Source organism: Dendrobium catenatum, unplaced genomic scaffold, assembly GCF_001605985.2.
Source record: "Dendrobium catenatum unplaced genomic scaffold, ASM160598v2 fragScaff_scaffold_923, whole genome shotgun sequence".
In the NCBI taxonomy this organism is placed as follows: Eukaryota; Viridiplantae; Streptophyta; class Magnoliopsida; order Asparagales; family Orchidaceae; genus Dendrobium; species Dendrobium catenatum.
In genome coordinates this window covers 362162-389724 of record NW_021319385.1, presented here as the reverse complement: position 1 = coordinate 389724, position 27563 = coordinate 362162, and the positions used below count along the sequence as shown (strand labels likewise).

Below are 27563 nucleotides of genomic sequence, written 5' to 3'. Positions count from 1 at the left end.
ATCCTTTTATCAACAACTATGTTGTTAATGGTGATCCCAATTTTCTTTGTTGGGTCCATTTGAGCTAATTCAAGCTTTCATCAAAGCATTTCTATTTCTTTAAGTAGATCATGAACGTGTATCCTTTGAGAAATAATTGAATCTTGTTTTGATCTTGCCACTTCCATTCTCAAATATTTTACCTCTACCATAAATATCTTTAGTCTGTTTAGCTCTTCATCAAAGTCGCTTAACAATATAATATTGTCAACATGCAATATCAAAATCATCATTTTTTTTTCCTTTAGGTGAGGTCTTAACAAATATTGTGTGATTAACTAGCACTGAGTGTAACCACAATGTTCAACAAATTTTGGAGCATCTATCAAACCATAAACAGGAAGATTATTTGAAATCATAAGAACTTTTCTGAATCTACATACCTACCTTATTAGTGCTTCTTTGAATTTCTTATCAATGTGGGATGTCCATGCATACTTCCTCCTTAAGATATCCATCAATAAAACCATTCTTAATATTAAGTTACTGTAAAGGTAAGTAGTCTAAATTTACAACTACAGAGAGCAAAACTCAAATTGTGTTGAGTTCAACAATGGAAAAGAAAATATCTTAATAGTCAATATCATATGATTGGGTGTACACTTTTGCAAAAAGTCAAGCTTTAAAATCTACGATGTCATTTACTTTATATTTGACTGTAAAGATCTATTTTCATCCCATCAATATTTTTTCCAAATGTAGGTTCAAAAAGTTCACACATACCATTTTTGTTTAAGACTTAAAATTCTTCCATTATAGCTTTCCTCCAATTAGGAGATTTGAGAGCATCATGAACAATATTTGGAATATATATTTTATCAAGAAAAGTAAAAAATAAAGTGGGAAATCCAAGTAAAAGCCTTCTATAAGCCTGAAATCATAGATTTGGTGGTTAATGCATGACATTACCCATTTCTTTAAGTCAACAAGATAGCAGAAACTAGCATAATGCTATGGATTGATTCTCACTAGTTCACAGTGCATTGTCCTTGAGCCCAATGAAGTTATTACGTGTACTAGAGATTTGTTGATAGCTCCAATTCTTGATTTTTCTTTCCCTTCTTAGTATAGACATAAAGCTCATCCTGCCAATTTGGGTACATTAACAACATGATGAGCGAGTTTGTGATTCTAATGAGGCTTCATTAGGTTCCATATACTAATAGGGTGATGCAAGAGTTTGTGGTTCTAATTAGGTTAGTAAGTTAAATGAGGGCAATGGGAAACGTTCACTGTCTATGGATTTGATAAGAGAGAATGGTGGATGATCAAATATATTTCAAACTTGAAACTCTTATTCTTAAACTTTCTATCCTTGAATTTCAAGGTCAAAGTAGTAATGTTGGTGTTCAAGAAAGGTTAAATCCATATTTAGGTCAAATTTGCTCCGATGTTGAGAATAAATATGAATAAAGATTAAACACCGAAAAATTTTGTTGGAACAAAATAATGATTTTGGTCTTGAAACAAGAATAGAGAAGATTTTGAATAGGATTTTAAATTTGAAAATTTTTTAGGGCATTATACTAAAAAAATATCCACCTTTAAGAGGTGTCTATTTTTTCTTTCAATCATTCCATTTTGTTGAGATGCCTACATAAAAGTTTTGGTAGATAATCCCATGATGTAGGAGATAATTTTCTAAGACATTCAAAATATTTTTTGACATTGTTCATTCATGGAACTTGAATTTTTAATTTTAGTGTAGACAAGGTATTTAAATGTTTAAAAAATTAAGTTAAGTGTTGTAGAGATGAGGATGCTCAAGTATGAGTAGTTTTATGCTTAGAGATAAAATGCAAAACGAGTATACACATGAAAAGGTTGGAGTAGCTCAAGTGGCAGATAAGATTAGAAATAGTGGTCTTAGATGGCTTGGTCATATAAAATATCAACCTTCCAATGACCCTACTAGGAAAGCAGATGTATTATATTAAGTATATTTAAAGAAAGATAAAGGTAGACCTTAAAAGGCTTATTTAGAAAGTATTAAAAATAATTTTTTAATTAAATTTTAATGTGAATTTGACACTTAATAAGATGCAATGGAGAAAAATGATTCATATAGCAGACCCCACAGTGGGATAAAGGCTTACTATTGTTGTTGTTGTAGATCTTTTTCCATTATGAAAACCTAAATGAAATGTGTATCACAACTATGAACATTGTTGAAAGAAATAAATAACCTAGCTCAAAAGTTTTTTTTTTTTTTTTAACTCTAGATGATCCCCACACATCACTATAGACTAAAGCAAAGGTTGGAAAAATAAATTTTATTAAGATAGGAACTATGAGTTTGTTTAGCCAGATGATAAATTTCATATTAAAAGTACTTTGAATTTTATTGGTGAATAGAGAAAGAATTAGTTGTTCAAGATAAGTAGCACTTGGATGTTCTAGGCAATATTGCCAAAACCAAATATCACTATCATTTTTTTAAGTATGTTTAGCATTTAAAATGGGGGTGGGTGGACACAACACCTTATTTGAAGATAGATGCATGAACACATCTCCACACCATCAATCATTCATTCTACCAAAATTGACAAAGACTGCATGAGGAATTAGCAACACAATTTTTTTTTTCTTCTTGAGTGAGCTTGTTCTTTGATATAAAAAGTCTTTAATTCTAAAATCTAGAATTAATTACAAAATATAAATGGAATGTTGTCCACGAATCACTAGATTGCTATAGATAGAAAGTTGATGCTCACAAATTATTTAATTATTGCAAATGAAAATATGAACATGGATTGTTAGGTTTGAAAAAGATGGAAATGAGTCAAACATGGTTCAAAATAATTTAAAACAAAATATTCATATTAAGGGATAAAATATGATGTGAAATGTTTTCTTTTATGTTCATGCCTTCAAGATAAAACTGAATGTTATGATTCCATTATTAGTTATAAACCTGATTATAATATAATATTTATGGTCACAACTATTATTCATTTGAACATGAAATGCCAAATTTATAATATTTATATAATTAATATATGAAGATTGTCATATATATTTTCTTTTCTTCCTTAAGATTATTGCCGCCTAGAACTGTGATTTGCCCACCGGGTTATAACCTTATAATGCACCCAATTAGTTGATAAATATTTTTCAGAAAAATCTCATGTGAGGTAGATGCGTAATAGAACATATTTGATGTACAACATACGTGTGACATCTTTTAATAGGTAAATATAGTTGTCGTAAAAATGTATTTGTTTTGATTTTTACAGTTGCAATAAGTAAAAAATTATATTGAAGTTATCTTAAATGAAAGTTTGACGTCTAGTGGCTCTTGTATATCTTGGATGATAAATTTAATGGATATGTATATTGCAATAAAGGTTCCTATTCAATGAAATATATTTATGTGGTTATCAAAATGAGACAGCAGACAAGGAGGAAAGGAATTAGAGTAGAAAAGTAAGATGTGCTAAAACCAAAAATATTAGTCAAATATTAACCCTGCAAGTCAATAATCATCTGCAAAAAACATGAAACCACACCTTTTCAGCATTGAACCCAAAATAATCATTATCTACGAGAAGTTGTTCAATTGGCTTGGTCTGACCAGTTGATGTCAACATTATAAAGGGTATCTCATTACATTTTTCTCCAAACTGCATTGCAAAAACATAATAATGTAATTTACAGTCAGCAAAAAAATTAAAATAAAGCACTAAATTCAGGGCATGGAGGGAAAAAATATACTTCATCAATGCTTCAAATAAGATACAGGCTACTTGGGCTACTTTCGGATAAAAGAAATGTAGATTCAACGTTCTATTATAATACATGCTGGCCTCCTTTGTTGTGCTTATGCTTCCAATTGACTCCAAAGGCATATTATCCAAGAGAAAGAAATTAAATAATTTCTCTAATTTTTCTTTTCTTTATACTTCGCAATATAATTAATGGTTTAAAAACTACAGAGCAGTAATTTCCTGTTTGAATGATACAACATCACAAGCTACCTAATAAGCCATCTTAATTTGACAACTCCTAACTAGCCATAAGATATCAAGTTCACTGTTTAACTTTCAACTCAAACTAATTTTTTTTTACTGAATACTTCTCTGACTTACAGGAATCTGCCACAGGAAAAACCATTGTGATGAGATGAAAAAGAAAAAAAAATGTTATTGGTATTATTCCATTCTGCCAGCAATACATGATGACAAAGATATGAGACATTAATCTCATAAAATGTTACTGAAATTTTATGTATACAATTGTTATAGCTTTTTAAAATGGAAATGTTACTTGAATTTTCTAATATGAACCATTCAAATTTTGAAATGTACCAGAGTGGTGTATACATTGCGCATACTACAATTTCCGATGTATAGTTATGCAGATTACATATTTTGCAATTGCTCAGATCTTTATAGCAAGCTTCTAATACTTTAGCAGAAAAAAAGCAGCCACTATTAAAACTTTGATTGATACAAAGCTTTAACCCGATAAAAACATTCTGATAGGTAACAAGTGCAGAAATTATCAAATTAGAGGCTGAAATTTGAAATTTCATCAAGAACAAACAGAAATTTGAAGAAACTCTTTCACAAATCAATACGAAAACATAATAATAGATGAAAGGTGAATGAAAATAAGAAAGATACAATAGATCTTCAATTCGAGAGGACTAGAGCCCAAGCAAACTTAGAGAACTCCTAAATTCAGCAAAAAAATACATAATCCTAACCCTAGCAGGAGAATCACAATTAAAAGCAGCTAATACCTAAATCTCCTTGCCTCTCTCTCTCTCTCTCTCTCTCTCTCTCTCTCTCTCTCTCTCTCTTCTTTAAGACTTGGACCCCACCCCAAAGGGGGCAGGATTTGCCTAGTTCCACTTAGGCTTTTGCCTGGTGTATAACACTGGGCAAGTCCCTTCTGGACCGGCCGAAACAGCCTCTCCTGGGCCAATCTGATAACCTCCTCAAAAAGAATCATCTTGTGTGGAAGGATGAAAATTGATGCTTCATTTGCTCATACGGCTCCCAAGTAGCATTGTACTCATGTAGGTTTTTCTAATTAATCAGCACTTGCTTACATTCTCCCTCCCCTTGTTGTACTATTATCAACTCCAGTGGTTCCAAAAACCACCTCCAAATCCTTTATCAGCATCACTGCAATTCTGCAATTGAGGTGTGATCCCCTATAACTCTCCTCAACTGTAACACGTGAAATACTAGGTGTACGATCGCAATTAGAGGTAGCTTTAGTCGATACGCCACTGCTCCGATCCTCTCCACTATCTCGTAGGGGCCAAAGTGCCTCGAAGCCAGCTTCTTATTCATCCTAGTAGCCACTATCCTTTGCCTGTAGAGACAAAGCTTCAAATACATTATATCCCCTATCTCAAACCGAATGTCCTTCCAATGTTCATCAGCCTACATTTTCATAATTTGCTGAGTTCAATTCCTCTAATATCATATCCCGCTCTTCCAAGTACGACTCTACTAAAAAGACTGGTGTACTACTCTGCCAAGAGTGCACCAAGTGAGGCGGATCCCTGACATACAACACTTTGAAATGAGTCATCTGGGACTCTGAATGGTACGAAGTGATATACAAGTATTATGCCCATGTCAGCCACTTAGCCCATAGCCGAGGTGTCTCTGAAGCAAAGCATCGCAGGTATGTCTCCAAGCTCCTATTGACCATCTCCGTCCACCCATCTGTCTGAGGGTGATAAACGGTGCTCCTCTTCAATACAATCCCCTACAACCTGAATAACTCTCTCCAGAAGTGATTGAGGAGCACCTTATATTGATCGGACACTAAAGACTCTGCTATCCCATGTAATATGACCGCCTCTCTAATGAAAGTTGATGACATTATTACTACCGTGTAAGGATGTAGAGGAATAAAATGAGCACATTTGCTTAATTAGTCCACCATCACCAGAATAATTGTAAACCCCTCCGATCGGGGTAGCCCGTCTATATAAAATCCATAAAAACCTCTTCTCACACTCTGCCTGGAAGGGCCAAGAGCTGTAGTAGCCCCCGTGGAGCCATAGCCATATACTTGTTCCTCTGGCAAACCTCACACCTTGCCACCATCTCCTCTACATCCTTGTACATCTCCTTCCAATATAATTTAGCAGTCAATCTCATGTATGTTTTCTATACCCCAAAGTGACCTCCAATAGCGTTCCCGTGGAACTTCTATAGAGAACACGAAATATGAATTGAGGTTCGTGGCAGCACCAACCTCCCATTATGTATAAGTCTCTCACCATCTATGGAATAATCAGGGTGGCTATTCTTATCCTTCAGCATATCCTCTTTGATATTTCTCAGCTCCTCATTCTGCGTACTTTCTTCCTTAATAGCCACCTAATTTAAAATTAGTAGTATCGAAATGACCAACTCTTTGAGCTCCCTCACACACCTAGATAAGGCATATGCTTCCTTATTTTCAAGACCTGACTTATGCTGGATCTCAAAATCATATCCTAGCAACTTTGACGGTCATCTCTGATGCTCCTTGGTCACCATCCTCTACTTTAGTAAGCACTTCAAGCTCCACTAGTCGGTCCTGACGATGAAATGCTGGCCCAACAAATATGGCCACCACTTCTAAATAGCCAATACAATGGCAATCAATTCTCTCTCATAAAATGACTTCAATCTAGCTCTGGTTGTCAACACCTGACTGAAGTAGGCTATGGGTCTATGATTTTGCATGAGCATTTCCCCCAACCCATATCATAAGGTATCAGTCTCCACCACGAATATTTGGCTGAAAATGGTAGTGCCAGGACCAAAACCGTGATCATGGAAATCTTCAATCTCTCAAAGGCCTGAGTAGTTGCCTCTCACCAAAAGAAGCTATCCTTCAACTGCTCTGTCAAAGCCCAAGCAATAGTGTTGTTCCCCTCACAAACCTCTTATAAAATCCCGTCAATCCTAGGAATAACATAAGCTCTCTCAAGTTATAAGAAGAGATCGTTTTAACATTTCCTCGATCTTGGCCTGATCAGCGACCACCACTTCCTAGGATACTACGTGCCCCAAGTACTCCACACTCCTGCGCAAAATAGCACTTCTTCATATTGACCCTCAGCTGATATTCATGCAACACTTCTAAGACCGCCCTTAGATGCTCCAAATGCTCCTCGCTGGACTTGTTATACACTAAGATGTCATTAAAAAATCCAGAACAAACTTCCTGAGATAAGGTAAAAAAACTTTGTTCATGAGGGACCAAAAGGTAGTAGGGGAGTTAGTAAGACGAAACAACATCACTAAGAACTAATAGTATCCCTCGTATGTCATGAAAGTTGTCTTCAAAACATCTTCCTCTCATTCGTATCTGATGGTATCCAAACTTCATGTCCACCTTCGTGAATATCGTCGCTCCTCAAAGCTCATCTAGCAGCACATCAATTACTGGAATAGGCAATTTGTCTGGCATAGTCTCCTTATTCACAAAATCGCCAACTTCCATCCTTCTTTTTAACCAGTATGACTGAGCTATATAAAGGGCTCACGACAGGCCTGATGATCCTTGCCTCCATCTCCCAGATCAGCTTCTCAATCTCATCCTTCTAGATTTGGGGGTAGCGGTAAGGCCTGACAATGATCGGTGATACCCCTTCCCTCAACATTATGGCATGCTCATGTCCCCTTTGTGGTGGCAATCTCTGAGGTAGTTGAAAAACCTCACAGAACTGATGTATAATCGGATGTATTGAAAGAGGGATATCCCCCCTTCCTCCCCTCTGATCCCCTCCAATCCTTTCTTAGAGAACCTCCTCAGTCTCCCTGACAGCAGCTCAAACTTCTCAAGATACTCCATAATTGTCCTTTCCTAGGTTAGGGCATAGAACTATTTGTGGAGGTCTCCTTCCCAGATGACTCGGAAATATTCCAATAAGCAATTCTTAAATTCTCTCCATGAGTAGATCGAATACCTCCCCTCCCTCCATTGGAACCAGGTTAGGACTTTCTCTTCCAAACATAGGCCCGTGATCATGAGTTTTTCCCCTTCAGTCAACCCATTGATGGAAAAGCAATTTTCCACCCTGTAAACCCAACCCTAAGCATCCTCCCCTTCGAAGACCGGCATGTTTATCTTTCTTGCTCTCACATCCATACCCCAATGGTTTCTTCCCCCGTTGGTTCCCCCCAAGTAGCGGTGGTGTGATTTCCTTCCTTCCCCCCTTCATTGATTTTGACCACATGGCTCCTCCCGACCATGCCCTTTTCCATTCCACCTCTCCCCATACCCGGGTAGTCTCCCAAAAGGGTTGGCTTCCTTCCTCATTGTTGTCCTCCCTTCGGAATACCTCGATCAGCCCACCAACGAGGCTCCACATGGCATTCCTTGATGGAAAGTACTCTCCAATTCATCGCCATCCTACTAGATCTTCTTTCCTCATGGTTCCAACCTCGGAATTGTCGGTGATACTTTCGATTGCATCTCAAGCATCTTTTCATCATCTCTTCGAAGTTCAAGCATCTTTTCATCATCTCTTCGAAGTTTCCAAAATGATCCTCGATGGTCGAGAGTCTTCCCTCCACCCCTAAATATTTTTCCTCTACTCCGGCTTTGAGTTGTTCCATCTCACCCTCCAAAGCCTCCATTGTCAGCATCTCCCAATTCACCTTGCTATCCCCCAAGGTTTGCAATCATCTCATCCCTAAAATGACATTAGTGCTCCCCAAGTCTAATGGGAGAAAATTCTCCCTCACCTGGATCCCCTATATGGTCAAGACCACTCCCCTACACACTCCTCTACCTATCTCCATCTTTCTTGTCCCCATCATCACCCCATAGCACAATGTGTCCACCAGTTTTTGCCTCAATTGGTCTACGACCTGGTCGGAGATGAAATTGTGGGTGGCCCCACTATCTATCAACACCACTACCTCCTTAAATGTTATTTCTTCTCACCTTCATAGTGTGATTCGGAGTGAACCCCACCACCAAGTTCAATGAGACCTCAGCCATATCTAATTGCAATTTTTCCTCCTCCACTGATGCCTCACTCTCACCCCCCCCCCCCCCCCCCCCCCCCCCCCCCCCCCCTCATCAGCTTCCTCTTCATCACAGACGATGAGAACCTGAAGAGTTCGGTCCTTACACCTATGCCCCAATGTTTACTTCTCATCACATCTAAAGCATAATCCCATTGCCCGCTTATCCTACACCTCCGCTTTTGTGAGTCGCTTGAAATTCCCCCAGGCAAACTCCATTGCTCTTCTCCATAGGAGCCTCTATCTGGATGGATACTATTTGGGTTTTGGGAGGTAGAGGTACTCTGATAGCCTCCTTCCATGTTGCTGCTTTTGATGGCCTTCTTCCTCTTATATATTTTCCTCCACCCTCTGAGCAAGCTCCATCTTTCTCAGCCCCCTGGACCTCAACACCCTAAGTTCCACCTGTCTATCATCCTCCCTAAGCCCCTTCATGAAATTCTTATGATGGAATCACAAGGAGGACAGTCACTTCCAAACCCTAGACGTCGCTAGGATTCCTCACAAAAATAGTAGACAATAAACACTTACAAAATTCTACATACAAAATATAACATAAACCCTACTACTTATAACAAATAAAAAATAACAAATTTCAAAACAGCTCTCCCCCAATTCCTTCTCAAATTAGCCCCCAAATATGCTCTTTTTAACTAGGAAACATCTACTAATTAATTCTCTCCAAATCAGAATTCAAATTAGATTTCTTGCCCTAAATAATTCCTTCCTAATTGTAATTAAATTTTCTTAAATAATTATCATTTGATTAAGAACCTTCTTAAATAGCCTCCTCTTGATTAGAAAACTTCATAATTTCCCCCAATCAAATTGGCCGGTCCATTAATACCCCCCTCCCAAAGTGCCACCTTGTTCTCAAGGTGGAATGAAAGAAACTACTGCTAAAGCACTGGACTGAAAAATAGACTGTCACTGGGTAGAATGATCCCTTCCTCCAACATCTCCTTAATCAATCTCTCAATCTCATCCTTTTGGAGTTGAGGAGAACGGTGCGGATGAACGTTGATATATGAGACTCATTCCTTCAAAATAATAGCATGCTCGTGTTCCCGTAGAGAAGGCAGCCCCTAAACTGGCTGGAACACCTCTCGATATTATTGTAGAAGTGGTTAAACTATGTTTGTTGCTTCTATCTTCTCCCCATCTTCTTCTCCTTCCAAACTCTGCAACTCCACCAAAAATCCCACTCCTTCACCCTTTCCCTCCTTGGAATTAGCTCCAAAGGTGGCATCTCCTCTTCTTCCCCAAAAATTTTCACCTCCTAATCCTCCCTCATCGAACTCCTCCCGATCTCCTTTCCCTTAGATTCGTTAGATTCGGCCAAGGAAATTCCAGTCAAATCTTGATTAGGTTTAGCAATCGGAACCGCCAGCAGAGTTTCAGATTGCATCACCATGAGCTTCCTTAATATCTCCACTCTTCTCAATCAGTTTTCCATAGACGTAAACCATACTTCCATGGTTGAGAACTTCTTCTCCACATTGGATTTGCTTTGCTCCATCTTCCTTTCCAACAACTCCACCTTCTTTGCTGTCATAGGTCCCAAAAAAGTTCTCTAATATCAATTTGATAGGTAACAAGTGTAGAAATTACCAAATTAGTGGCTGAAACTTGGAATTTCAGGAAGAACAAGCAGAAATTTGAAGAATTGAAACTTGAAAAAATTCTTGGGCAAATCAATAGGAAAACTTAATAATAGATGAAAGGTGAATGAAAAAAAGCAAGATACAATGGATCTTTGATTCGAGAGGAAGAGCCGGCTCTCCCAATCTCTAGCCGGCGGCTAGAGCCCAAGCAAAACTACAAAACTCCTAAATTCAGTAAAAACACACAAAACCCTAACCCTAGCATGAAAATAACTATTACAAGCAAATAATACAATATACAAGGTCCAAATAGCCCTTTAAATTCAAATCTCCCATACATCCGCCTCTCTCCCTTTCTTCTTTAAAACGTGGACCCCAAAGGAGGCAGGATTTACTAGGTTTCACCCAGGCTTGTGCCTGGTATAACACTTGGTCGGTCCGTTCTGGACCGGCCAAACAGGCCCCTCCTGAGCCAGTCTAACACATTCATGTTTTCCTTGATATTTAGGTGTATGCATCATCCTCAAAAAATAGATATGTAACATCAAATACAGACACTACAACTATATGTTCGAATTTAAAACAATAGAAGCCATGGGCAATCTTATGCAAGCATGGAATAACAAGGCAGTAACCTCATAAAGAACAAGCATATTGCATGACATCTCATTATGCATAATTTATCCATAGAATAAAGGGGTGTAAGATATGAACAAGATGTACCTTCAAGAAGCTCTGGTAATCAGCAAGTAATTGCTGCAATTTATGGAGCACGAGTTCATTAGAAACCATTCCAAGGCTGCTATCATCATTAATAACAAGAATAATAGCAGCTTTCGAATTATTAAGAAGTCGTAGTCCCTCTTTGAACAACTCGTCATTTTTCTCTGGATATACAGAATCACGGAGATATTTGTAAGGTATCATCAAAGCATTCTTCAACAATAAATCTGAGTTGGCATCCACAAAGTCGAAAAGGCTTAATCTGGTTTCAATTTAACCATATCAATTAGAAATTTTAATGGCACCTGCACAAAACCTTTTAGATAGTTCAAACTAAGCAACTATATTAATCCGCATTAAAGAAAAAGGTCTAATAGGGCTCTGAATGAAACTTAAAACAGCAGTAACTGGTCATTGAACTTTAGGCGCTAACCCACAATCAACATTAACACTTAGGTTGATTGATGTGCGCTTTTTAGAATAGAAAAGTAGCATCAAGAATAAAACACAGGGTAGTAGATTGATTTGATACAAAATCTCCTTTTAGATTTAGATTTTATACTTGATAAGTCCGACAGAAACTAAAGGAAACTTAAATGGCAATCACTTACAAGATCTGAAATACTTAATGCATCTCCCTGTAATCTTCCCCAACATTTAGAGACATGCTAGAAAGGGTTGCAACCTTGCAACAGTATGTGAGAGAAGGGGAGATAGATATAAAGAGGGAAAGAGAGAGGGATTATTAGGTTACACAACATGTAATCTCATACTTTGGCATAACTAAGCAATTTAATCCTATTTTCTCTTACAAATATAAAACTCCATCTTATTGACTAGAATCCTCTAGTCACTGGTACTTTTTTCATCATGCAATATTTTTTTGGAACTCTCAACCGATATCCTTAAGCACCTCATGACATCTTACGGACTTCTAATGCTTTTTAATGTCTCCATTTACACTATTATGCTGATAGGTTGTATAAAAGCCAAATTTTATGCTCTAGAGCCGCTACTCAATTCAAAATTTATGCACGTTACCGAGTGGCTTTCACAAAGTTATTTCATATAGAAACCCAAAAAAGGAGGCCGAATTTTAAAACTAATAACGATAGATTTAGTGTAGCTGGGTTGCTTCTTAATGGCAGCACTCTGAAAAAAAAATCTTTCTTTTTATTACTAATTAGGTTTACATTCCAGCTATTTCGCTTAGTACTCATTCATAGACTGAACTACTATCATCAATACTAACCTATTTAGCAGGCCCATATTAGATAGAAATCTTGATGATGCAATGGTGATATGATTGAACGATAGTAGGCAATTTCCAATATTATTAAAGGCCATTTGATTACGGGTTAAATTCAGATTTAACCTCATTCAATCCCTTTCACACCCCAGAGAAGTTTGAAAGTAATACAAACAACAACAACATCATCATCAAGCCTTTATCCCACCATGTGGGGTCAGTTACATGAATCTTTTTTCTCCATTATTGTATTCTTAATAGAGTCAAAATCTCATTTAATTCTGATAAAGAAAGGTCATTTCCAATATTTTCTAAATAAGTCTTTTTTAGGTATATTTCTACCTTTCTTATTGTAAATCCAATACATCTACTTTCATAACGGAATCATCGGAAGGTTGTCGTTTGATGTGACCAAATCATCTAAGGCAACTCTCTCTAATCTTATCTTCCACAGGAGCTACTCCAACCTTTTCATATATATGCTTATTTCGTATCCTATCTATAAGATTAAAGTTACTCATCTACTTGAGCATCCTCATCTCTGCAACACTTAAATGGTCAACATTCTACACAATAAAGCATTGCAAGTTTCACCACCATCTTATAGAATTTTCCCTTAATTTTGAGGGGGACATTCTAACATACAACAAGCTCGATGCAGTCCTCCATTTCAACCATCCAACTTGAATTCTACTCATAATATCCCCATCTATTTCATTATCACTCTGAACAATAGACCCAAGATATCTAAAACATGTACTCTTATTAATGACTTGATCGTCCAAAATCATCATCCCCCACTAAATCTATTACTACTAAATTACACTCCATATATTCGATTTTAGATCTACTCAAACCAAAACCGTTAGGCTCTGCGGTTGATCTCCATAATTGAAGTTTACCTTCAACTCCCTCTTTTAGTCTTATCAACAAAAAGAATATCATCAACAAAAAACATACACCAGGGTACAACCTCTTGCAAATGTCTAGTCAGAACATCCATGACTAAAGAAAAAAGATATGGGCTTAAAGCTGACCTTTAATGTAATCCTACAAAAATAGGAAAATACTTGATGAGACCACCTTGTGTTTGAACGCAAGTAATAGCTCATTCATACATATCCTTAATGACTTCAATATAAGCATTATTAACCCTTTCTTTTTCTAGAACTCTCCATAGCACTTCTCTTGAAACTTTATCATATGATTTCTCTAAACTAATAAATATTATAAGATGATCATCCTTATTATCTCTATACTTCTAAATCAAACCTCTCAATAAATGTATAGCTATTTATGTTTGAAGGTAATAGAAATTTTTTATTTTAAAAATAGACTATATCTGTCAAGCATTAACTCCCCATTCCTATGATTAAGATGTCAAATTATATCTTAGGACAAAAGGAATCTTTCAAGTTTAATTTAAAACAACTTTCATGTCAATTTGCATTTAAAGTTGAGGTAAGCCTAATGATGATGGTGCTCAAGCAGGCATTCGTCTGTGTATGCCAAAACGCATATTATAAATGTTAAAACCCAATAATTACATATCGTTTGATGCTTACTATCCATTTACCCTGCATAATTTATTGTCAAAAGGCAAAGAAGACAGCACAGTACCTCCTTGAAGATGCTTCCACGCATCGCACTGCATGTTGAAATAAACTCAAATTGAGGTCCGCAATATGCCTAGCAAGCATGGCCCTTTGACCTTTATCTCCAATACTAAATCCATCAAAAAGATGACTATGCCCCATCTCCTGCAGTATTTTTTTGGCTGCAGTAAAGCGCTGCTGTAACCTCTTTCTCAGCTTCCATTCCTGCAATATTTAGTAAGACATTATTGTCAAAAATTCCTCATGTTTACTTGCTTCAACTATTCATGAACATACTAAAATTTTACTATTAAATTCCTCTTGAGGACTACACGCATCATTCAAGGATGTTCTCTACTAGCAACGTCATGACTGTAAAATCAATTTATATTATTTAATTAGCAATTCATATGCATGTAAAGGCATCCAATCCAATGACGGGCGTCAATTTATATTCTTTAATTAACATTAATATACACGCAAGGGCATCCACTCCAGTGAAAGTACTGATTCATTGCAACTTGAAACAGAAAAGAAGAAAAAAAAATTCACATGCACGGCTATTCCATATTTAGTTCCAAAAACTAATTAGCATATGATATGTTAGTACTTCATAATAACAAGATATGCAATGTCTGAAACATGACAATTCTAGCTTTGTGCCTAAGAAACTATGGACAAGGTATCCAAAATCTTATTACCCAAAAAAAAAAAGTTTTTTGTTAAAAAATGATCGAATTTAAGATATCTCCAATCATGCCATGTTAAGAGATCAAGTCCCTACTCAACCTTGCTATTATTTTCCAAACAATGCAAGCTTCAATCTTTATGAAAAGACAAGATTTGTGACAACAAATTTGTTGCATGAACTTCTGTAAGGTACTGTTGATCATAAATTTTTTTTCTTGCATTGAAACTAGAGGTGTCAAAACCGGGTTTCGGGTCTGGTTCGGGTCGAACCCGGAACTAATCCGTGTTCAAACGGGTCAACCCTAACCCGACCCGGGTATCTAAAAAGGTCGGAAATGCGGACCCTGACCCGACCCATCGGGTTACCGGGTTGACCCAACCCGACATGGAACGGCGGAACGGCGGGTTGCACGAAGCTAGCGGGCAAGCAAGCGGGCGGCGGGCGGCAGGCTGCAGGCGGCTGTTGGCAGTTTTGGGCATTCGCAGGTGTGCGCAGGCATGCACGGACACGAGCGGAACTCACGCGGGCAAGCTCGGGCGAGCACGGGTAGGTGCGCTGGCAGCCTCGGGTGCTCGGGCGGCGAGCTGGCAGGCGTAGACGACCTTGGCGGGCTGGAAGGTGCAATCACGCGGGCAGCTGCGCGGGCAGCCGGGCAAGTGCGTGCAACTCATTTTAAATGGGTTTCCGAGTTGACCTGGCAACCCGTCGGGTCAACCCGAACCCGACCATTTTTTTAAACGGGTCGAACCCGGGAACCTGAACCCGACCCGTTTTGAAATCAGGTCGGGTCAAACCCGAAATTTTTGGGTCAAGTTCAAGTCGGGTTTTCGTGTCATGTCAAATATTGACACTCCTAATTGAAACTAAACAAGGGATGCTAAGTATATATTATTTTTATTATGTTTTCTTAATATTTTATTAAGATACCTAAGTAAAGAGTGGCTGCAAGAAAATACGGTGTTTTTTCTATAAAAAAATGAAATTTTTTATATGAGAAAAAATTGCTTGAAATACCAATTTTCAAATAAAGAGAATGAATATAGAACTAAAAAAATTCTTTAAATATCTAGATATATATGAGATCAAGAATCTTTGTGTGATATATATAAGATTGATCCAAAGATGTGGAGGTTGATTAATTGTCTACTTCAAGATGTTTCCATAAAATTGTTTGATTTTATTGTCAGAATAATTAGTGTCTAAACTTATTTATAAAGCCAATGAAGAAGAACAAAAACATCTGCATATTGCACTGCAGATTTAATTTATCTCTCCACCTTCTATCAAGAAAGTCTCAAAGATCTGTGAAAGTTGGAAATAAGATATGTGACATTGCTAGAGAGGGATTTTCGTCCTGCAATGATATGAAAAATTTTAGAAAAATGTTTAAAATTACGCAATTGGGTATTGAGGCATTTGTGAGGCAAGGCATAAGCCTCAATGCGTTTTGAGGCGTAGGCCTTAAAATCTAAAAATTGCGTAAAGTAAAAATAAAAATTAAAGTCATTTTTTATATAATACACAAATAATATGTTAAAGGATAACACCTGGTTAAAATAAGCTATGGGCCTATGATTCTGCATGAGCACTGCCCCCAAACCATATCATGATGTGTCAGTCTCTACCATAAAGATCTGGCTGAAATTTAGTATGGCCAATACAGGTATCGTGGTCATGACCTTCTTTAAACTCTTAAAGGCCTGGGTAGCCGCCTCTCCCTGCAAAAAGCTATCGTTCTTCAGCTGCTTTGTCAAGGGCCAGAATATGGTGCTATATTCCCTTACAAATCTCTTGTAATACCAGTCAACCCTAGGAAACCCCTCAACTCGCTCAAATTCCTAGGTAGAGGCCATTTCAACATTGACTCAATCTTGGCCTGATCAACAGCCACCCCCTATCGAGATACATGCCATAAGTACTTCACATTGGCCTATGTAAAATAACACTTCTTCATGTTAGCCTTAAACTGGTACTCCTGTAACACTTCAAGATTACCCTCAAGTGCTCTAAATGCTCCCCCCATATGATTTGTTGTACACCAGAATGTCATCAAAGAAAACTAATACAAACCTCCTGATGTAAGGTCGGAACACACTGTTCATGAGGGATTGGAATGTAGTAGGGGCATTAGTGAGGCCAAAAAACATCACCAGGAACTCATAGTGTCCCTTATGAGTCCTTAATGCAATCTTCGAAACATCCTCCTCTTGTCCTGATCTGATGGTAGCCTAACTTCAGCTTCAGCTTTGTGAACACCATTGTTCCACACAGCACATCTAATAGCTCATCTATCACCGAAATGAAATTTTTCTTGGAACAGTCACCTTGTTCAATGCCCGATAATCAACATAGAATCTCTAGCTCCCACCCTTCTTCTTGACCAGTAAGACTGAGCTAGAAAAAGGACTCACTTTCAGCATGATGATCCTTGCCTCCAACATCTCTTTGATCAATTTCTCAATATCATTCTTCTGAACCTGAGGGTAGAGAAATGGCCTAACACTAATCGGTGACACCCCCTCCCACAAGATGATGGCGTGCTCTTGCTCCCTTGTTGGTGACAATCCTTGAGATAGCTAAAATACCTCACTGAACTATTGTATAAGTGGCTATATTGAAAGAGGTATGTCTCCCCCTCCTGCAATATGATCCCCTTTAAGCTCTACAGCTCTACCAGAAATCCTCTTCCCACCTCCTATAGGGTCCTCGCTACAATATTGAGTGACATCATGGCTTTGGATAACCCAGCATCACCCTTAATTATCACCCTTCTTTCCTCTGCCATCAGTTCCATCATTAGTCCTCCATAATTAACCTTGGCATCCCCCAAAGTATGTAGACATTTCATTCCCAGGATGACATCAGTGCTCCCCAGCTCTAATGAAAAGAACTCATCTCTCACTTGTACCCCTATATGGTCAAAACTACTCCCCTACACACTCCTCTACCCATCTCCACCTTCCTAGTGCCCATCATCACTCCATAACACCCTATATCCACCAGTTGCACCTTCAATTGGTCTACGACATTGTTGGAGATGAAATTGTGGGTAGCTCTACTATCTATCAACACCACCATCTCCATGTATATTATTTCTCCTTCACCTTCATAGTGTGATTTGAAGTAAATCTAACCACTAAATTCAAGGAGACCTTCACTATATCTAGATGCAACTCTTACTCTACCAATGTCTCCCTTTCACCTCCCACCTCAGCTTCCTCATCATCACAAATGTTGAGAACCTGAAGAGTTTAGTCCTTACACTTGTGCCCCAGGGTATAGACACCTCATCACATCTGAAACAAAAGCCAATAGCCCTCTTCTCTTGCAGCTCCTTCTTAGTAACATTCTTGAAGTTTCCCCCTCCTACAAACTTCTCCTTTAGGGTTTCCAAAAGAGCACCTGATGGTGGCCCCTTAGGTGCAAAAAATGTGGTGGTCGTCCAATACAAGCTTCCTGAACTGCTGCTTCTAACCCCCATCTCCAAGTGCTTCTAATACTACACTAACTGCGCTTGTCTCATCACTATAACAACCGCGCATATCTCTGGTTTGAGTCGTTTCATGAAGTTTCCCTCCAGCACAAGTTAGCTAGGTACTCAAACCTCTCACGGTACTCTACCACTGAGCCTCCGTGCATCAAGATGAAAAACCGCTCATAGAAGTCCCCTCCCCTACTGGTTCAAAAACATTCCAACAAGCAGTCCTTGAACTGCCTCCAACTCCGCATTGGTCGTCTCATGTCTCTCTACTAGTAACATGCCAATGCCTTCCCCTCCAAACACAGGTCTGCTATTGTCAATCTCTCCTCCTTTGTCAATCCATTAATAGTAAAAAATATCTCCACCTTATAGATCCACTCATGTGCATCTTCTCCCTCAATGATGGGCATCTTAATCTTCCTTACCCACGGATCTCCTCAGTCCCCCCTGAATCCTTACTAATTTCTCCTTCCCAAAGTGGGTGGTCGCCCAAGTATCCTGATCCTCCCTTAAATGCTCGTACTCAAACCCTTCTTCAAGTTACCCTATCATCCCTTCTAAATAAGCACCTCTCCGGCCATAATCTACCTCCCTTCCAAAATCAGCACCCCTTCACTCATACTCAACATGTTCACGCCTTTCTTCATACCTTCTACCTATCTCCTCCCTATGAATAAGCTCTTGAAGAGGACTTCTTTCTTCTCGAAAACATTAACCTTCTTGGCCTCCATAAGTACCTGAATCTTGGTCAACAATAAAAAAAGAAAATCTACCCAAAAAATCTGCGGTTTGGAGAAAAAAACACAACAGAAATCAGCAAGACTAACCCTCCAATTCAGTCTCGGACACCGCTCTAATACCAATTTGATAGGTTACACTTGTAGAAATAAAAGAAAATTGGGATGAAATTGGAATTTCAGCAAATTGCAAATAGCAATAAAGAAGAAACTTGTAGCCAAACCCTTAAGGAACCCTTGAATTGATGAAAGACAGAAAAAAACAAATATGATATAATGGATCTTCAATTTAAGAGGAAGATCCGTCTCTCCCAAATCTCTAGACGTCGTTAGAGCCCAGAACAACGAAGAACAAACTAAATTCAGGAAACACTCGATGCCTAACCCTAGAAAAAATATCATACTTAAAGCATACAAACATAAAGGAAATCCTTAAATAGCCCCTCTGAATTTTCCCTCCTAAACCACATTAAATCCACTTAATTGATGGTCATTGGATCCCACGCATATGGGGCGGAACCTGTTCGAGCGGAAAAGGAGTTCTGCCTTCGATAAAATAGAGCCAGTCCATCACGGACTAGCTGAATCGGTCCAGTGATTAGTCTAACACATATCTGGCATGAATCAAGTTTTAATTTTAAGAAACATTAGTATCATGTTGCAACCTAGGCTCAATTACTCTCCAATAGTTTTAATGTATGACACATTAACTTAATTTTTTTGTAATTCACACACTTTTGTGCACACGTTTATTTTAAAAATAGTAACCAATACACTCCACTCATCTAGCATCTTTTTAATTTTCAAAATAATATTAAAAAAATTCGTAAGCCAAGAAATTCCTTCATATCCTAAGCATTTTCACACATTTATTAGAATATCATCAGGTCCAATAGCTTTTTAATACTTCATCTCTTTAAATGAAAAACAAAATTCTCTTTTATCATTTAAAGTGCTTAGGTCAATAAAGTCAATCATATTCTCACAATCCTCATTGAAAAGTTTATCGAAATATCATATTCACCTTTATTGACTATCCTCTTTTAATAAAAGCATTTTTTTATCTTCATCATTAATGCACTTCACTTGAACTAAATATTTAGTTATCCTATCTCTTTATTTGGCTAAGTTATACATACATCTTTTGCCTTTTTTAGTATATAATCTATTATACAAATCATTTAAAGAAAAATTCTTTGCATCTCATATTGCTTTGTTAGACTCCTTATAGGCCCCTTTATATTTTTTCAAATTTACCGAGTTTTTATATCAAAACAATTTTTTTTTAATAAAATTCTTATTTTTTATTTTTTCTAACACATTTTAATTTCACCGCCAACTATTTTTACTATTAGGAGTTTTTCATTAGATTATCCAAGTACGTAATGTGCAATATTCTTAATATCAATAGCTTGAACTAGAAAATAGGTAAATATAGAAAAATTACATTAAGAAAGCCTCTAAGCACAACTGTCATAGGATCCTAAAATCCTACTTCAAGAAAATGTCATCAAGTAGCATGGAGAATTGGCCAAGGAAAACACGAGTGAAAAGGGTCAGCATATGGACACATATGGAGGGATCGTTAGTGGCCAAGACACGAACATAAAAGGTTGGGGTTGGTCACCAGAAAAGTGACTGAAAATGTGGAAGAGACTTAACAAGCAACGATAGGCACGGACTAACTACGATCAGCGAGAAAGGAGAGATCAAATAGTGAAATAAAAACTAAGGCTCTTTATCAAATTGTTGGGTTTTATCTTTCTAGCATTTTGAAGTTAAGAGAAATGGTGAGTCATGACTTATATTTATTAGCATGCATGTTCAAAACTTGGTCCCCAAGTATCTAACCAATGTGCCTTTTCTTAATTAAAAAATCATACACATGAATGTCATATCTTACATATATCATGCGTGTGTTTGTATTTGCTACTACAGACTTTGGAATGAAATATTGGTGCAGCATAGCAAATAATAATTGATAAAAAAAGCTATCATGCATCACTAGCATTACACACCAAACAAATTATCTCAAGACTTCTTACTCCATCATATTTTGTGTAAAAAAAGCTAGAGATGAAGTTAAATGACGAAAATTAGCCATATTTGGTATTTTATGCATTTAATTTTATCAATACTGACCTATAAGAACAACCACAATGATGTATAATTCTTGATAATTTTAATTATGAAATTATATAACATATGAATGAGAATTTTATAGTATTTTCAAGCAAATAGTCAAATACATTGCCAAATTATTTGCAACAGTTTGATTTTATATAGACTCACCATCTGGCGCCTTTCCTTTTTAGATCTCATGTCACTGCGCAAGTTGAGCTCTAAAAGCCCCTTTGGAGGAGTGATGATCATTTCTCTCCTCTCCATATCAATATCTGGAACTATTGCTTTAACAAAGGGAATCCACAAAAATTGACCAGAAACATCTGTTTCTGACAAATGTGAATCAGAAAGATTCACTTTTCCTTTACTTGGCTCACATGAATAACGCTTAACATGCAAAAGATCATTAGCCCCAGTGTTCAGAACATTAGCGACCTTTCCAACCAGAATGCCTGTGTCCTGAGATGATCGAAATGTTGTGTCAAATTAGAAAATCTGATCCTTCTATCAAAATAAGCAATCTTGAAAGAAAAAAAAAAGTTTATCATGTTAGGAATAGAGAAAACAAATTTTATTTAACAAAAAAAAAAATCCTTACTACCACCTATGGCATTATGTTCGTGATAGATCATGTTCCACCCAAATTGGAAAGCAAACTAACTAAACTTGAACATCGCCTAAGAGCTAAATTCACAAATAAGCTACAAATAAAGAGGGTATTATTTGCTCATGTTTGACTTGATTATGCCTTAATTCTGAAACTGTGTGGACTTATATATATTCTAAATAAGAGGGTCAGAGATTCTTGTAATTTATACATGATAAGAGGACTCTTTTTATATAAGTTTTTTAAGAAAGCCAAACTTTCATAGTACATTTTATACACTGTATGTGTAGCAGAAGCTTTTTTCACAAGTTAACGAAAAGGATGAAATTACATAGCCAGCAGCATCCTTCCCAACTTCCACAAAATAAATAACACTATGAATATCCTCTAAAATTCCATTCTTGGTTTTTCATGGGAACTCTACGACTTCCACCACTCAGTTTTCCCCCTTACGTTCTTCACAATGGCATTTACCACATAATAATCCTCCTACAAAACTAGCTCAGGACAACTAGCTCACCATTTTGATCGTACTATGACACCCCCACTTCCATCGTCCTCTGCATCCTCGTCAGTAGCTTGTCTCTTTACCAAACAACTTGCTAACACAATTGCCCCCCATAGACAGAACTGGGAAGCCGCTCAGCAATGACTAGCATTTGATGTCCTGCAGCATTGAGAGATCAACTGGGGTGCACCAAACGAGTTTCTAACAAGATGCAATAGTGCCTTGTCAATCTCTTTCCATTCCCACATCCTATAATTGAAAAAACTCAATTTTTCCCCTCCCCCCTTCTAGGCATTGGATGCGAGTGAGCTCAAGCATTGCTGAAATCAAGAAAGCTAGGCCCAAGTAAGGCATGATCAAGTAATGTTAACCTCTTCAAATAGTTTGAAAAGACAATCACCCACAAACACCATCGCTCACCTAAGCCCTGCTTTTTTTACGCCAAGAGGAAGTACAAATAAACTTCAAAAAATTTCAAAGGACCTCAAATCTAAACTAAAAATATGTTTGATCATTAAATAACTTTGTATTAATAATTAACATCACATTCCACCTTTGAAAAAAATTAGTTCATGGCTTCTTGATAAACTAGGAAAGTACACTACAGAAAGAGCAAGAACAATAACCAATGCCATGAGCAGCCCCTTTACCATAATTAGATAATAATCATGTATTAGGGAACTAAAAGAAGAGGATGGACCTTATGAAGGACCCTCATTCCAACAAGGTCATGAGAGTAGAACTCATCTTCCTCCAATTCTGGCTTATCTTCTTCCCGTACAAGTATGGTGGAGCCAACAACCTGTTTAGCCTGGGAAAGAAAATAGCATGGATAGTAAAGGTTGCCCACAAACATAATTGTTATGCACAATATAATCATCACCGTTATCATAATGTTAATCCTTATCTCAACTTTTTGGTGTTAGCATTTATGTTAATCCTTATCTCAACTTTTTGGTGTTAGCATTTATGAATCCTTATTTTCCATTCAACCCTATTGTGTAGTGCATAAAATGTTAAATAACTTTTGCACAAATCTTTATGCGCAACTTTTTGTTCATATTACCTTAGGTTTATCACATTTTCTTCATAATCCTTCAATATTAATTTTAACTACTCATCTTATTGGTGCATCTTCTACCATTTTGTCTTTAATGTACAAACCATTGCAATCTATTTTCTATTACTCTATCTGCAATTGACACTACTACTACCATACTTCTATTAGTCATTTCTCAACAATTTTTATACATTCCATGGTTTAAAATTGCGCAATAAGAGGCGCGCCTCGCCTCACCGCAATTTCGTCCATTTAACCCTCAAAGCCTACGCAATGAGTTCAAGATTTGAGGCGTACGCTTCAAGTTTACTGAGGCTCGCCTCGCCTCATGGTTGAGAGGCGTCCGCCTCTAAAAATTATGCTCGGTACTGAGCAGTACATGCTCGGTACTGAGCAGTACATGCTCAGTACCACTAGGTAAATGCTCGGTACCGAGCCAGTACCGCTTGGTACCGAGCAGGTATATGCTCGGTACTGAGCAGTACATGATCGGTACCACTAGGTACATGCTCGGTACCGAGCCAGTACCGCTCGGTACCGCTCAAAATAACTCTTACAATAAAATTTTGTTCTGGTACCGCTCAAAATAACTCTTATATGTTAATGAAAAGAATACTGTGATTTGGGAAAGATGGAGTTTGAGTTGAACTATATTCCATGTTCTTTTACTATTGGGATATTTTGATTTCACTTAATATCTTGTGTATTTTTATGTTTTATATATTATTTACTCATTACTATATACAAAATTTATCATTTTATGTTTACGCAATTTTTTTATTTTGAGGCTTATGCCTCAAAACGCCTTGAGGCTTACGCCTCGCCTCACGAACGAAAAACGCTTCAATACTCGAATACGCAATTTTAAACATTGATACATTCAACTTAAAAGTGTTATTTCTACCATGATTAACTTGACTATCAGTGATTTCTTTACTGTCTAACACTCAAGTCAATGAAGAATAGATGGCCTGATCATAATTTTATAAAATTCAATATTAACTCTGCATGATATTCTCTTGTCCATAGCAATAATAAATAACTTCTCCATTTTAATCACCCAACTTGGCCTTTATAAGCTTTACAAATTGTTATGCAAAATAAAAGGAGCAATTTTCTTCCCCAAACTATCCCTTCCTTTCTCACTTATAACTAGCATGTTCAAATTAATGCACATAGGTTTAAAAATTATTGTGTTAAACTCTTCTACATCAATTTTTCTTCTGCACATAATAATTCCATGTTTATCAATTCATACCTGCACTGAATTTTTTACTACAACGGTGTTAAGTGTCAAAAACACCAACAAGGATCTAAAATAGAGCGTTTCCGTATTTAATAATTATTAATGCACCACCAGATTTAAAAAATGGACGAAACAGAATCATTGACCAATTTTCTTGCCAAATTCATTTATCTTATGATTTAGTACATTCTTGCAAATTCCATCAGTATTATCTATTTTGAATAGGTTTGTATCTAGGTTCCATGCTAAGAAATTCTGTCACCTCACAAGTCACAACTATGCTTGCATAATATCATATAATATACTAAACAGAATAATAAAAAAATTAGCTTTACTGGTCAAACTTTCTTTCTGTGAGAATTTAGAAATAGTAAAATAAAATCATTTCTATTTGAAATTTGAAAACTAAGACCAAGTTTTGATTATGCAACTATTGTAAGAAACTTCAATAAAAATTGTGCAACAAAACAAATGCAATCAATTTTTCTTGTTAAAAACTATAGAAATAGTTTGTATAGAAAATATAGTGAAAAATACACTAACTTATAATCAAAATAACTCCTAATAACAGAAAACCCACTTTGTAGCCCCAAAAGAAAACTTGCAAGTAACAGTAAAATTTAAGGGTACATATATATCTTAATTGTAAAATTAGCAGTTATATATGTCATCACCATATATATCATCCCCTCCCACTCCTATAGAATTTATTTATTTGTTTATTTTATGATAGGAAAAAGTGAAGGGTCATTTATAAATAAATATATAATCATAAATAATCAATCATATCATGGTAGAGACTAAAAGAAGAGTCTTAACATATTCAGGTAGATTGATAGGTTAATCATCATCACAAGGGCAGATTTATCAACAACAGTTATATCTATGGGTTTGGTATTTATTTTTTTAGTGGCAGTTCTTTTGTTTAGACTCTGGTGTTGGTTATTGGTTTAACTTTAAAGAATTAATTGATTCCTTTTTTCTTCTCTATTAATTTGATAGTTTAGTTTCCCATGATGATGGATTCTTAAAAATTTTATTAATTTAATAAAATTTCATTTCAAAAAAATTATAATTACAAAGTTTTGCTTGCATATATTTATATAAGAAAAATCTTCTCTTTAATAAAATAATGTTTTACTTGATTTTGGCTCTTTGAGTTTAGCTCGCAAGCTAAAGTTAAATCCCTTCATCATGTACTGCAATGGGTATACCAACTTTTTGATTACAATATAAAGCTCCTCACTATGAATCACTAGATGCAACCCATTTTATAAGATTGTATGAATGATCTTCACAAGCAAAGAAAAAAAAATTTGTAATGAGTGTTTCTTTGGCCATTTAGCGAGTTAGGTGAAACTTTCATGGCTATCTATTTTAAAACCACGATGCTCCTTGCATAATGCTCTTTTATAATCCAATTCGAAATTGATGTAAAGTACTTTATTCTTTTTTTTTCAATTTGATCCAAAATGCTGTTAACCGCTTACCAGAGCACGAATAAAATGACAAACAAATCGATATTTAAAATTCAACTCAAATGTTTAATAGGAACTGTATAGCAGACAATAGTTAACTAAAAAGCATGAATGCTTATGGCTATCACACAAGTACAACGCAGTCTGCAAAGTTAATTAAAAAAAAAAAAGCCAGACCACATAAAACAAACCTTATCCACAGTGTCAATCGCCTCAAAACTGATGATCCAACACTTCTGTCCTGGATGGCTTCTGCCCCTAGTAAGCTCCATTTCAGAAATTGTTTCCTTGCCTAAAATTCGTGCTTTAAGCCACCTTCTCCCAGGCTGCAGGAGCATAAATCCACTGATAAGAAACAAAATAAGAAATGGAGTAACGGTTATATTGGAAACGCGGGCACCTTGCAAAACCTAAGCTCTGGAAAACCTGTATTGGGTTTCACTCGCAACTCCCCTTTAAGCCCGTGCACGCCAGTAATGTAGCCCACTTCTATGAAGTTCAAACCACCCACCTCTTTTTCCTCTTCGACATCTTCCCCGACAGCTTTGGCGATGGCCCGATACCCTAATCAGTAAAGGTCAGGAAGGCAACAGCGAGAATAGATTGAACGCAATCGGGGGAGAAAATGTAGAACAGGAAGGAAAAATATCTACCAGTAGCACAAATAGGAGGTGCAAGATAACTCAGAGAACAGGAGTGGTCGGAAAGCGTTCCGGAGAAGTTACGAACGGAAGCTGCGGGCTTCGGCAAGAAGCTCCAGCGGCATGAGAGGAAGGAATACGGTGCGGAAGGAGAAGCTACAGAAGAGCGGAGCATTGGATTTCTAGCCGAACTGGAGATGCGAGGCTTGTAAAATGTAAATCGTGGGTGGAGAAATTATTGTGTACTTAATCCGAACACGTTCGGATGCTGCGTATTTACTGCTTATTTGTTGTGTATTTTTTTATATAAAATTTTTTTGTGCAAAAAAATAACAAATAAATAATACTCACTAAATACTCACTAAATACACAATAAATACGCAAAAAATACGTAGAAAAGATTAAATACACAAAAAATACGCAACAAATAAGCAGTAAATACGCAGCATCCGAACCTATCCCTGCGTTCGGACTGCGTACACAATAATTTATCGACTCCCACATGGGCAGTGGAGAAATTATTTGGTTTGACGAGTGAATTATATCCATTTGATTTTATTTTTTATTTGTTTTTTTTTTATTTTTTATCTAATCAGCCTGGCTGAACCGACCCAATGCACTATTTTCAATCCCATTTAAAATTTAGACTTAGGATTGACGCTTCATTTTTAAAAAAAATTAAGAAATGATCTAAATATTTAAGACTTTTGCGGAACTTGTGATATCTATTGAAAAAGAAAAAAAATGAGGAACAATCGATGAAGATTAAGGAGAACGCATAGTCTTC

The 27563-nt window shown here is 36.7% G+C and overlaps 1 protein-coding gene across 2 annotated transcripts in view; it reads right to left on the bottom strand.

Moving 5' to 3' along the window:
* LOC110093368 overlaps positions 1–27016 on the bottom strand; it is a 35762-nt gene extending 8746 nt beyond the window's left edge. The window contains exons 1-8 of one of the 2 annotated variants that reach the window (XM_028697398.1): positions 26789–27015; positions 26536–26699; positions 26327–26461; positions 23052–23162; positions 21405–21695; positions 14229–14428; positions 11360–11621; positions 3549–3662 (exon numbers count right to left, since the gene is read on the bottom strand). In XM_028697398.1, the coding sequence (XP_028553231.1) occupies positions 3549–3662; positions 11360–11621; positions 14229–14428; positions 21405–21695; positions 23052–23162; positions 26327–26461; positions 26536–26699; positions 26789–26951 (1440 nt within the window). In that variant the 5' untranslated portion in view covers positions 26952–27015. Of the gene's footprint in view, positions 1–3548; positions 3663–11359; positions 11622–14228; positions 14429–21404; positions 21696–23051; positions 23163–26326; positions 26462–26535; positions 26700–26788 lie in introns of both variants that reach the window. The other variant, XM_020818251.2, reaches the window with a different exon arrangement.
* Positions 27017–27563: the final 547 nt, after the last annotated feature.